General features: G+C 35.7%; 3 protein-coding genes across 4 annotated transcripts; 2 read left to right on the top strand and 1 right to left on the bottom strand.

Annotated features, from left to right (window-relative positions):
* The first annotated feature begins 366 nt into the window (after nt 1-366).
* On the top strand, nt 367-6,408 carry LOC18048395 (ras GTPase-activating protein-binding protein 2). Of its 2 annotated transcripts, XM_024189846.1 has the most exons (10): nt 367-567; nt 1,082-1,166; nt 1,528-1,707; nt 2,206-2,506; nt 2,591-2,826; nt 2,932-3,112; nt 3,376-3,497; nt 3,585-3,647; nt 5,743-5,806; nt 5,926-6,408. In XM_024189846.1, exons 3-10 carry the CDS (start codon nt 1,528-1,530, stop codon nt 6,174-6,176), a joined length of 1,398 nt encoding a protein of 465 aa, XP_024045614.1. In that variant the 5' UTR covers nt 367-567; nt 1,082-1,166; the 3' UTR covers nt 6,177-6,408. The 2 variants fall into 2 exon arrangements, with proteins under 2 accessions (XP_024045614.1, XP_006440772.1); XM_006440709.2 differs by lacking the exon at nt 1,082-1,166.
* LOC18048394 lies at nt 6,189-7,783 on the bottom strand. The gene is made up of 2 exons (XM_006440708.2): nt 7,425-7,783; nt 6,189-7,168 (listed from the first exon to the last, which is right to left on the bottom strand). Exons 1-2 carry the CDS (start codon nt 7,581-7,583, stop codon nt 6,743-6,745), a joined length of 585 nt encoding a protein of 194 aa, XP_006440771.1. The 5' UTR covers nt 7,584-7,783; the 3' UTR covers nt 6,189-6,742.
* An 86-nt stretch (nt 7,784-7,869) lies between these two features.
* LOC18048393 (mitochondrial import receptor subunit TOM5 homolog) lies at nt 7,870-9,710 on the top strand. Its single transcript, XM_006440707.2, has 2 exons — nt 7,870-8,163; nt 9,451-9,710. The coding sequence occupies exons 1-2, from the start codon at nt 8,077-8,079 to the stop codon at nt 9,526-9,528; spliced, it is 165 nt and encodes a 54-aa protein (XP_006440770.1). The 5' UTR covers nt 7,870-8,076; the 3' UTR covers nt 9,529-9,710.
* The last annotated feature ends 3,200 nt before the right edge of the window (nt 9,711-12,910 follow it).

The raw sequence follows: 12,910 nt of genomic DNA, 5'->3' as shown, positions 1-12,910 counted from the left end.
ACTGTACATTTGTACGGAAATTTACACAAAAACACATTCGCATCCACGCGTGAGTAATAATCGACTCATCTACAAAGGGGAGCCAACACGTCATAATAATTTAACTATTAATAATTTTTTTTTAAAAATAAAAAATAAAAGAAAAACACTCAAAAGAGTCACAGAACCAAAGCCAACTGCCTGCGCAAGCGCGTAGTTGTTGTCTGGTTGATGATGTCATCACGCTCATCTCATTTCTTATTAAGTCACACCAACAAAAGTCTAAGCATAGACTATAATATATATATATTTTCTTTTAAATAAAGAATAAACAATAAAAATTCATTTTATTTAATTATAAACTTTTTATATATAAGAAGAGAAGGAAGCATTTAAAATTGCTTCCAGAGCATCTCTGCTTTGCTTTTCTGTCTTCCATTTTCTTTGTTGGCACGCTTGCTTGCTGTCTCTTTTCGTCTTCTTCTACTCTCCGAGATCTCCCTCTCTCTCTCTCTCTCTCTCTCTCTCTCTCTCTCTCTCTCTCTCTCTCTTTCATCCATTCGAGCTCAAACACTTCCCACAAAACAGGTACCTTTTTTCTTTTTTCTTTTTTCTTCTTCCTCGATTTTATTTTATTTTATTTTATTTTTGTTTCTAATCATTTAATGCTTTGTACTGTTCGCTTGATCTGTACTTGTTGTTATGTGTTTTAATATTTTGACTGATCTGGATCAAACCCATGTCTCAAAATCGAATCTTTGTTGTTTTCTTATGCTGCATATATTTGTGTTTTAGGGTTTTGGTGGGTTTTATGAATTAGGGTTTGTTATGGTTTCCTTTACTTGTCTTTGTGCCCTTGTTTCTGGGTATGGTTCCTTTTATAAGGTCTCTTTGTCTTGTGTTGGATTGATGTTCGTTGTGATACTTCTTACTAATTATGATTGTTGCTTCTATTAGTGTAACTTGGGATGTATAGTATGACTTTGATTTTTATTTATGGATTCAGTTTCGTTTACTTGTTTTATAGTCTTTTTGGTTAATAAAACTTATTAAAACTGTTTCTCTTTGTCTACATGCTGCCGCTGCACTTAACTTCTTGCAGTACTGCTATTATGTCTGGGCAATATTGTTTACTTTTAGCAACACCGGGAATGCAAACTTCTTCTGAATTCTGAAAAATTTTCAAAGTGAGATTTTCCTGTACAAATTTTAAACTTGACCTCCCACTAATATACTGTATAGTCTTCTGTTTTGATATATTCGGCTTTTCTTGGGCTGTGAAATGTCTAGTCTTATTGGATTAGCATTCTTGTTGTTAGAGACATTTTTTAGTTTATAGTTTGTTTTGTGATTTGAGTTTTCTCTGATGGACTTTTTTAATGGGCCTTTTTATTTTATTTTATTTTTCATAAGAAACCGTGAATTGTATTAAAGATGATTAACAGGCCGTACTATTACCATTTAATAATTATTGTTAAGTCTCTGTATCCAAATGTTTTAGTTTGTAGATCTATTTTGCTTATTTGCTGGTTTTCAATTGATATGTAGATGGCAGCACAAGAAGGCAGTCCAGCTCCCAGTGCCCAAGTTGTTGGCAATGCCTTTGTGGAGCAATATTACCATATTCTCCACCAATCCCCAGGATTGGTTCACAGATTTTATCAGGATTCCAGTTTGCTAAGCCGTCCTGACAGCAATGGTTCTATGACGACAGTGACAACCATGAAAGTAAGCTTTTAGGAATTAAGATCAGGGTAGCATACTCATTTATACAAGTTGATCTTGAGAAATATCGCAACTTTTATATCTTCTGTATGATGCTGCTACCAACTTTGCATTAATCCTGCTTGACTTGGTAAATAGAGTATTTGTTGGATATCAATAAGATGTCGCTGGTACCCATTGGGTTATCCCATAATTGCACGATTAAACCAAGGCATTTGACCTGAGTGTAGAGAACTTATCTGTTGTTAATGAGAAATTTTCTATGCAGATCATCATGTTGATTTTGACAATTGATGTGTCATATATGTGCTTGTGAGTTACAGATTTTGTTTTACCTGCATTTGGTGATCCATTGAGCAGTCATTCAAAGAATGGATTGTTTGAGATTTTTTGCTCTTACGAAAATATTGTCTTTTCTATGCTTATCTTGAAATACAGTTTTGAATTATACACTTGCTTTAACATAGATTGATGGACAATTTCATTTTCACCTTGGAGCAGGCAATCAATGACAGGATTTTGTCCTTGAATTATGAAGACTACACGGCGGAGATAAAAACTGCAGATGCTCAGGATTCATATGAGAAAGGGGTGATCGTTCTAGTGACTGGATGCTTGACTGGAAAGGACAATGTGAAAAAGAAATTCACTCAAACATTCTTTTTAGCTCCACAGGACAAAGGAGGCTACTTTGTCCTGAATGATGTCTTTAGATTTGTTGAGGAGAATGAGTCATTGGAAAACAATTCTGACTCAGTAGTTAATGAAACTGCTCCAACAGCCAATGTGGCTGAGGCACCAGGTTGCTATAATTCTATTCTTATGATTTCATATTAGGATTAACTTCAGACTTGAGTTATAAAATTCATTTTATCTTTGTTTCCAGAGCCTGCTCATAATCAAGATCATATTCCAGCAGACCGAGCAATTGTCATTGAGGGGGAAGATCTTGATAATGGTCCTGAAGTTTGTGATCCTTCTGACAAGGAAGAAGGATCAGTGGTTGAAGACGAAATTGTTGAACCCCCAACTAATTCGGTTCAGAATGAAGTTCATGCAAGTGTAGACTCAGCTCCAGTGGCGCAGGGGGATGCTCCTGAGAAGAAATCATATGCTTCAATTGTGAGTTGATTGCAAAATGTTCTATATTTGTCTTCGGCTGTTTGTGGAGTTTGTGGTGTTAACCTCTTTTTTGACAATTACTGAACTGTCACGAGTTCTGTACAGGTGAAAGTGATGAAAGGTTATAATATATCCAGTGCAGCATATGTTCCTGCCCGAAAGGCAAGGCCAACACCTCCAAATGCTGATCAACAATCACCTGCCATGGCAAAGCCTGCTCCTGTACCTGAGGCTTCAGCTCTCAGTAGTGACGGTGCTCCTGAAAATAGCAATGTTAATGAGGAAGGTATGAGTGTGTAACTTTAAATTAGAAGTTGCTGAACAAACTTTAGTATACTTACTGTATGAGACATGCATGTGAAGTCACTGTGAACAAATTCATTTGTGTCCTTTTGGGATTGAAAGAGTTCAAGTTTAGTTGTGAAGGCAATTTGTTGGATCTGGAAGAATTTTTGTTTCCTGTGTCTAGGATACTGTGCTGTAGATGTGGAAATTCTTATTTTCCTGTGTTTCAAAGTTTATAATTTACTCAAATTTTACTCATTACAGCTGAAGGTTGTTCCATATATGTCCGGAATTTGGCTTTTACTACAACATCCACAGAACTCGAGGAGGCATTTAAAATATTCGGACCTATTAAGAAAAATGGCGTTCAAGTCAGAAGTAACAAGGTTTGCTTTATATTATATATTGTGTGTTTTCATCCACATTAAGTTCGTTGGCATAATGCTTATGTGTCATATATTTATCTCCTACAGCAAGGATATTGTTTTGGCTTTGTTGCATTTGAGACACCAGGTTCAGTGCAGAGTGCACTTGAGGTATTATCTCTTATCTCTCTTAGCTTGATAATAAAAATTGTGCTTGGTGTTTACATCATCAGTCGCACTTTCATTGAAGTTCAAATCCTTGTTGAACCTCTAGAATGTGCTCTTTTTGGTACCTAGTGCAGATTCCCCTCACACTCTTTCTTCTTTTCTCTTTTACTGGTTCTGATTCATTCATTGGTGTTCTATTTTGCTAATTGTTTTCGCAGTTTCAATATTAAGAGGAAGAAATTCTTTAGTGTGTTACCTGTTGAGACTATTAGTAGAATTTATTTAATGTCTTCATCTGGAACTATCTGTCTAATTGTCATTTAATTAACTGGTTCAGAAAAATTTGTCCAACCTGATGCGGTTCAATGGGACATCTATGAATTTCTTGTTATGTTTCTCTTGCTTGAATGTTGTTGTCATATCTAAGTTCTGTATACTAAACTTCAATAATATCCGGACAAGATAAAAGATTAGAAGTTATGATGCACGTATTTTTATTTTATTCTGTTTTAAGGAATTTTGTAATATAGCTGGTGGCTATATTTTGGCGACGTATCAAGTTGCATTATTTAAGTTGCTAATGCCAGCTACGGGATAATTTAAGGGTTTTACAATATTCTCTTCCAGCAAGTGGTTTTAAGAAATTTGATGTTGATTAATATATGTAATCAACATTTTAAATATGGATATGTGTAGCATGTATTAGTCCAGGTTGTTTTTAGTCCCTTACCATGGGAACTTGCTGAGTTGTATTAAAATGGTGACTAATAGGAATTTCCCACCCAAAAAAAAAATATATATCTGGTGCATAGTAGCCTATTGTTTGAATCTCAATGAAGAATTAATTTTGTCAATATGACTGGTATTCTTAGCATTGGATTAGCCACGCAAACTTCTCCAACCAAAATAAGACTGATGCTCGGTAGGACCTTAGTTTCCCTTCTGTGTTTTCTGCTCTTGATTGGTCAGTTAATTAATGATTTCATAATGTAACTTCTGACCCAGATCACCTACCAAGTGAAATTGATCCTGAATTATCTGCAATCATAAACTGATCCGATTGGGAAGTCACTAGATTTGTGCCATGCTACCATTGCTGTAGTTCCGGATTCAATTAGATCAAAATGGAATAAAATTGTTGATTCTGGTTTGCGTACCTCGGGAGGCCTCAATAGAGAGGCTGTGAAGACAGTCATATTGTCTGCACCCTAGAAAAGGACGTTGCTCTAGAGATAGAACTGAATGACATTCAATGATTTTTGTATACCCTCACACTTGTAGTTGGATAAAGCTTGGTTTGAGTTTTGGAAAATTTTGCAGGTGTAAGTGGACCATGTAGTTGGCTTCGCACCCCCTTTCTCCCCTCCCTAACACCAACAGAACAAACACCCCCCAATATGAAAAAAAGAACCTCCAATCCCCAACCCCTCTCCTTTGAAAGGAGGTCATCTAGTTGTCTTGTAAATTATCTTTGTTGATTTAATCAGTTTCTGTCTTTCGTGTCAGACATGGCCCAGCGTACAACCAGCTACATATAATTTCTCTTTCGTTCAAGAACGAATAGTATGGACATAATATCCATTCAGTGATCATTTCACATGCCCTTTGGTTTGCTTTGTTGGCTGGGCCAAAGGGCAAATTTCAAACAGTAAAATTTATCTTACAGAATTCCTGAGCTGGCTTATTATTCTGTCACTTTACAATCTTTTCTTTTTAGTACAGTCTTGCAACTACATTTGCCTGTTGCTTTTGACTACATACTTGGGTTACATGTGGTTATCAAGTACGAGATATATAGTTGTTTACAGATGTTGGTAGATTGACTGGTCATATGGCATGTTACCTGGTTTTTGGTGGTTGTGGTGGTGCTGGCATTTTCTGTGGTGGTAAAAGAAGTGTTTGTGGATCTTCTGTTTAGTTTCAATAACTGGGTGATATGGTTTTTGGTTGAAATAGCTTGGATAGTACAATTGACTAAAGTACTCGGGTTCAATTGCGTGTGAGGTTTGGGTGCTATTATAATTCTTTATCGTATCTGCTATTATTTTCAGTTTATTCGGTTATTCAATGTAATGTAGTTTCAAAATTAAAATTTCAGGCTTCCCCTATATTAATTGGGGATCGTCCAGCAGATGTTGAGGCTAAGAGAGCCAACTCTCGAGGTTAGTTGAAAGAATAGTTGTCATTTTCAGCATTTGTGATTATTTCTATCCAAGTATATCATTACAATAGTACCTGTAATGTGTGATAATAACTAATGATTTTACTGGGCTTTTTGCAGTTGGCGGCGGTGGGGGTGGGAGAGGTAGGTTTTCTTCAGGAAGAGTTGGGTTCCGCAGTGATAGTTTCAAGGGTCGTGGGAACTTTGGTGGAGGCCGGGGTTATGGAAGGAATGAATTCAGAGGTCAAGGCGAGTTTTCAGGGCGACCAAAAGGTTCAAGTGGACGAAATGGAGACGGACGAGCAAATCAGAATGGAAATAGAAGAGGTGGTCCTCAAGGTGGGGTGAATCGCAATTCTGTTACCGCATAAATAGTTCAGAAGTTTTTTTTTTTTTTTTTTTTGACGGTAGAGATATGACGTACGAGGGGTTTGAGGATTAGAAATTTAAGTAATTAGAAATTCTTGTTCTGAAGCTTATGAGAATATTTCTTGCGGGTTTCATTATTCTTGGGCAATTTCATAAAAGCATTGCATAAGATGTAAGGGTATTTTGGTGCAAATTATGTATTCTTTATAAAAAGATTCCTCTGCATTTCCATCACATTTCACTCCCATTGTCTTTTTCCTACCCGCGCATGATGACATTAATACAATGAATCCAGCAGACTTGTTTGATCATTTAGTTGGAGAAGTGAAGTAGCAAATGGCAGTCACAGGATTTTGACCTTGCCATTCTCTCTCCCTTTTCTCCTGGTCCTCAATGCTTTCTGATATCTGTTCGTTATAGTTGCATTTCTTTATAAAATTTATAAAACATTTCAGTCTGTTCATCAACACTGGTGAAAAGCGAGTAAATTGATCAAGATTGAGAAGTCCTATTGTCACAACAAGCAATACTATTATTTTGATCTCCTTAGACATTTAGGTTATCTCATTCAGCTGGATTTCTGCAAATTGGATACTAAATTTGAAGCAGCAAAAGCAGCAGACCCACCAACCACAGAAACAAGAGCAACAACACCTTGCAGTGCAACTTCCCAAGGATAATCTTCAGGCACCAAATAAACACAGGAGGGACCTAGAAGCAGTAACCCCAAGCTGAGAGTGAGCAGAGCCCCTGGAGTAGCAGGGTCGGTAGCAGCTGAAAGGACTCCAAATTCTTCAGCCTTTGACAACAAACCCAGTTTCTCAATGGATGAAAGAGACAGACCAAACTTCTCAGCTGCTGATAGCAAGCCAGCTTTCTCAGCCTTGGATAGAAGTTTCAGCTGCTCCACTCTTGTTAGTAGCTTCACAGGAGGGCTGGTAGCCAACGGTGCATTCCTTGGGCCTGGCTCTCCCAGAGGGAACACAACTGAGTTCTGCAATTTAACAGTGATGCATGTATAAAAAAGTTAATGGAATTATCCTATAAAAATGCCTACAACAAAACTCCATTATTCTTTTCTCACCAACATGTCTGAACCTTTTTTTTTTTTTGGATGCAAGTCTGAACCCATTTTAAAAAGGGTGGAATCATCAAATCCAGTAAAATATGATACAAAGTCCTAGACTGAAGATTAATTGTAACCCACCAAGCATTGAACATGAATATTAGATGAGTCAACTGTCACCGACCTTTCTAGAGCCGACAGTTTTGGCAGCTGATGGCAAAGGTTTCTGGGTGGCCATGGATTGAACCAGAAGAGATGAGAAAGCGTTTCTTTTAGAAGAGGAAGAAGGCGGATGGATGCACCGGATTCCCCTGCTGCCACCATAAAATGCAGCAGCCTCCATTATTCTCTCTTTCTCTTTCACGCTTGGGAAAGCGGTTCTGTTCTGTTCTGGTGTTGGGTTTTGGTTTGGTTTGGCCTGCAGAGAGAAACTGAATGGATGAATTGAATGATGGACAGAAATGGATTATGCATGATTGGTTTTCATTGGCCAGGGTTCCCCACGTGTCACTATATGGTTGGCTTCCTTGTTGCAAGTTGCATGTTGTTCACCACTGATTAGTAGCTGTCTAATTGGTGATTTTCCATTATTTAAAAGTTAAATAATAACTTTTCTTCAAGGAAAATCGAGAAATCGTTTTAAGTAATATTATTATCTAATTACGCATTTACCACCATGTTCTGGCCTCCCTGGGGAGGTTATTTCAGTAATTTAATTGATCGATCGAACCCAGGTATAGTTTTGCGCCTCTTACTCGCGCTGCCTCTGACGCCACTAAAACCCAAAACCCTAGCGAAAAAATTCGAGTCGACTTTAGCGGTTCATAAACAATTCAATGGCAGACTCGGTGGTTTCGTTGGAGAAAGTAAAGGCGTTCTGGCACTCTCAGGTTCACGACGAGGAGAAATGGGCTCTCAACGCGGTCCGATTTCTCTCTATCTCTTCTTTTTTAGTTTTTTTTTTCCTCGTTTAAACAAATTATCTTCCGTTATTTATTTATTTTTTATAATTAATTAATATTTTAGTTTCTGTGTTTTGTGGGTTTTATGTGATTGTTTATGAGCTCCTTTGTCTTTCTTAATAGACCGATATTGTAGTTTTAGTTTAATTGTGAAATTAGATTTTCACGGCTAGCAATTGGAAGAGAAAAACATGTAAGAATTGAAATTGAGGGCTTTCATCCGTTATGTCTATGTCCGTGTCTGTGGTTGAATTGCTAATTGCATGTTAGAAACAAAGTTGAGGGTTTGGTAGGTTGATGCTGCGATTTAGGGAGTTGTTGCTGGATTTCGGGTCCATTACCAGACAGGCACTCCCTCTTGTACATTTTCTTGTAGAGAGTTTCTTGTAATAATCGTAGGTTGATGCTGCGATTTAGGGAGTTGTTGCTGGATTTCGGGTCCATTACCAGACAGGCACTCCCTCTTGTACATTTTCTTGTAGAGAGTTTCTTGTAATAATCGTACTAGCAACAACTAAGACCTGGAAAGAAATAATGTCTTTTTCCCAGAAAATTTTCTGTCAGATTCCGAAGCATGTAAACTTGAGAGAAATTTTACTGAATTGAAGGAAGTGATTTCAAGTCTGACAGAATTTGGCATCGTTTAAAAGATCAGGTTTCATATTTTACATTGACACCCTTCCGACATATTTGATGTGGGACAATTGAAGGGTGGTTGGATATGTATGGTTGAAGGGGTAGGGTATGGCCTCTGATCGTGTACTGAATTATAACAACTTCTTTTTTTGTGGATAGCAGAGTAAAATCTTGGATAAGTCATGAATCAGAGTCAATGAGTCGAGTTACACAAGATACATATTGACTCGTTGAAGTTGATGTCGAGAAAAGGGTTAGAAGTTATGCCAGAAAATGTGTCACAGAACTTATTTAGATCAAGAACTGGATTTATGGGATTTCTTAACCACCTCACAAGCCTGAGCTCCGTTTTCTTCTGAAATAATTGGTAGGACTAAGTTTCTATGACAAGAAGTTACATGTTTAAGTTTTGAGGGAAGCTTGATGTGGAAGTTCTGATGCCTAATGATATTAGAGTTGCTGTTTCTCTATGATTGAACATTCAGTATTAGTTCTCTTCAGCTGCCGCAATTCATCGCTTTGTAATCTATGGTTATAATTATAGTGTCAAATGTAGAGTTTCATTTGTCTTCTGGTGAGTGCAGCTTCATGATTTTCCACATTTTCTTGTAGAAACTGCTGCGTGCTGGTGGCCTGTTTGCAGCGTCGATTTTTCTGATGCGCAGTTATGGTGATCTTATGGCAATATGAGGAATCATGAAGGGCTGTTGTCCCAACTCCAAATTATGCACAAGACTGGAGTGTATTTCTTATGTTTTTGGATCAATTTTTAGGATTTTGTTCAAAGGTTTTACTTGTTTGACTTTTTAGTTGACATAACGTTTGTCAGTTTACAACATTAACATAATATGGGAATATGCTACTGGTGATAATACTTAGCGTAAATCCATTTCATTTGTCTTTTCAAAAGCTCTTTGCACTATTTTTTTTTTTTGGGGCTGGAAAAATTAAGAGTTATACACTACACTTACATATGCATATATGATAAAGATTGAATTCCTTTCTCTTTTCGGAACACATTTTAGAGTAGATTATAGTGCAAAAATAAAAAGAATAAATGAAGAAGCTTAAATGTATAGCATGAAGTATTTGTGTGTCCACAATTCTTAATCATGCATGAATTAACATAAATTGATTACTTTACAAGTGTTGAGGGTATGTTGCTTAAGCTAGTGTCTTCAACGCGATGAACTGTTTCTACAGAAACTTGCCTTACGTACTCTCACGTATATGCGGAGATGGGCCTGTGAAGGGCCTGGGGCTAGGATACAGGCTTTCATTTGCACCCATCCATTTAAGCCCAACCAATCCTCTGAAAAAAAAAAAATTTATTTTACATTAAAAAATATGTATACACTATTATTGAAGTTTTCACTAAAACCCAGCCACTCTAGAAGAAGAAAATATATATTTTATTATAAAAGAAACTGAATTCAATAAAGTAGATTATATGTAATTCTTTTGCTAAAGAAAGCTTGGTGAATAAATGAAAATTTTCAAATTTATAGAAAGGAAGACGTTGTATATTTTTATAGACTGAATTTGATTATAAATCAAACTGGCACATAACAGAAAACACAACTTTCGCTAATGAAGCTCTGTTTTTACATTAAATTAACCAAAGAGATTCAGAAGAAAATGCCAAATCCTTAAAATAATATAAGATTTGCTGCTAATAACACGTTGGCTTTCCTGATGAATTCAGCTGAGAGCCAGTGCGTCATCATCACTTGGCAAGGAGCCCCAATTAGACTCTTGGTAGGCCCCACCGGCGAAAATGGCGGCATGGCTGACACTTCAGAGGATCTACGATCGCAAATACTGGATTACTACTAGATTTTTTATTTGTCCACTCTCACTTATCATTCATTGGCTGGTTCTAACAATTTGACCATCATTGTAAACGCTATTTGTCCTGCTAGTCTATTCACACTAAAATTCGAACCTTCTTTTGCATGAGAAATTTACTAGTTTACCCAACAATTGTTTTTAAGTACCCCCCGCTGCATAGAAAAAAAAAGAGAAGAAGAAAAGAACTATATGCATTTTAAAATTGTATACCCATAATTTCATTCTAAATGATTGTATCCCTTGTTTGTTAGTTGGTTAGTAAAATAATATAATTAATAAATTTAAAACTTTAAAAAAAAATCATCAATCACTTAATCAATAACACATTATATATCAAATTATTTGGGATGTTAATCATTACTCCCATAAAATTATTGTTCGCATTAATTTATACCATGATGCATTTGGATGGTAAAAAAAACAAGAGAGAGAGAGAGAGAGAGAAGAGGAGATTATTACATTAAAATTCAAATTAAATCGCCATTTACCGCATTAGATAAGCATGCACACTTCAGCATTGCATTAACGTCCAATTTGTTATTTCATTAATTTCAATTAAATTAATTTTTGTTATTTGTTTATATTAATTATTATCTTAAATATTAATTGTCAATGGCAGCTAGCTCCAAAACCATCGCTACCACCTCTGACGGCTTTTATTAATTAGATGTCCGTTGGAATTAATTCGGGTATTGTTGGAATTTTCATTGTTTTAGACGATAAGTATTGGCATGACATGAGTGGAATATTGTCTATTGCATGTATCTTTGATCCTATGTTCAAAATTAGGTTGGTTGAATATTACTTTTCCATGATTTATGGAGATGATGCTACTTCTCGTGTCCAGATAGTGTATGGTGATTGTCAAAGTATAGTGAAAGAGTACAAAGATAGATATGCATCAGCTGCTAGTTCTACTGGATATAGTTCTAGTTCTTTAAGTACTTATCATTCTATGCCGAGTTCGGGTTCCTATAAGGGTTCAACTGAATGGATTTTGGGGTTTACTAGTTTTGTTAATGTTGGTAATGAGGAAGTAAAGGATGAACTAGACACTTATTTGGGTGAAAAGTTAGTACCATTTAATGTTGATGAAGAATTTGATGTTTTAGCTTGGTGGAAGGTGAATGGTGGTAACTATCCTATATTGTCTCAAATTGCAAGAGATATTTTGGCTATTCCAATTACCACTGTTACTTCTGAATCTGCTTTCAGCACTGGTGGTTGATTTGTAAGATCATATCGCAATAGACTTCATCCAAGTACATTGGAGGCTTTGATGTGTAGTCAAAGTTGGATAAGTGCTCTTTGTGGAGGTATATGGTTTGCATTTTAATTTTTGTATTTTTATTTATTTAAATTAACTAATAATTAACTTGATATTTATATTTATATTTTTTAAGTAGTTGTGGCATCGACCTCTCCAGCATATGCCAAGATTCTTGATGAGGAGCCTGAGATTGAAATAGATGTAGAGGCTGTAGAGGTATATAGTTTTAGTTTATATTATCTTGTCAAGTATTTATTAAGTTGAATTGTTAAAACATGTTTTTATTAATTTTTTTTTTGTTTATGTTGTTATAGGTTTATGAAGAATCTTAGAATGTGCATCAATGGTGATGACTACGAGTTTATGTTGAAGACTTAAAATTATTTTGATTTGTCGTATAAAATTTAATCATTTGTAATTATGTTGAAGGCTTAAAATTATTATGTTTTTATTTATGTGGAGGTTGTTAAAATTTGATCACTTGTAATTTTATTTCTAATATGAAATTTGATTATTTGTAATTTTATTTCTAAATATGGAGGTTGTTAGAATTATTATTATTTAAAAAAAAGAAAAACTGAAATATTTAAAAATTATTATTTAAAAAATGGGGATCGGGTCCCTGTTTTAATCCCCGCTCAATTCGGGGATTTTCGAGGATATACCCAAACAATCCCCCATTACAATTTTTTGGGTATGGGACGGGTTCGGGGGATTGCTTCTAAATCGAGTTCGGGTTCGAGGATCATTGTAATATCCCAAATCTCCTAAGGATATTTAAGTTTTTTTAATTTTTAGTGATCCTTTTTACCCTGATATAAATAGAACAATATGTCTTTTTCATTATAAGAGAGAGAGGAAAATATGGATCGGTTGAAAGAGAGAGAGAGAGAGAAAAGAGAAAAGAAAAGAAAAAGAGAAGAAGAAAGTCTTCTTCTTCTTCTTAGTTAT

The sequence above is a fragment of the Citrus clementina genome, unplaced genomic scaffold, assembly GCF_000493195.1.
Source record: "Citrus clementina cultivar Clemenules unplaced genomic scaffold, Citrus_clementina_v1.0 scaffold_3, whole genome shotgun sequence".
Lineage (NCBI taxonomy): Eukaryota > Viridiplantae > Streptophyta > Magnoliopsida > Sapindales > Rutaceae > Citrus > Citrus x clementina.
The sequence above is the reverse complement of the archived record's forward strand: the minus strand, read 5'-3'. Positions and strand labels throughout refer to the sequence as shown.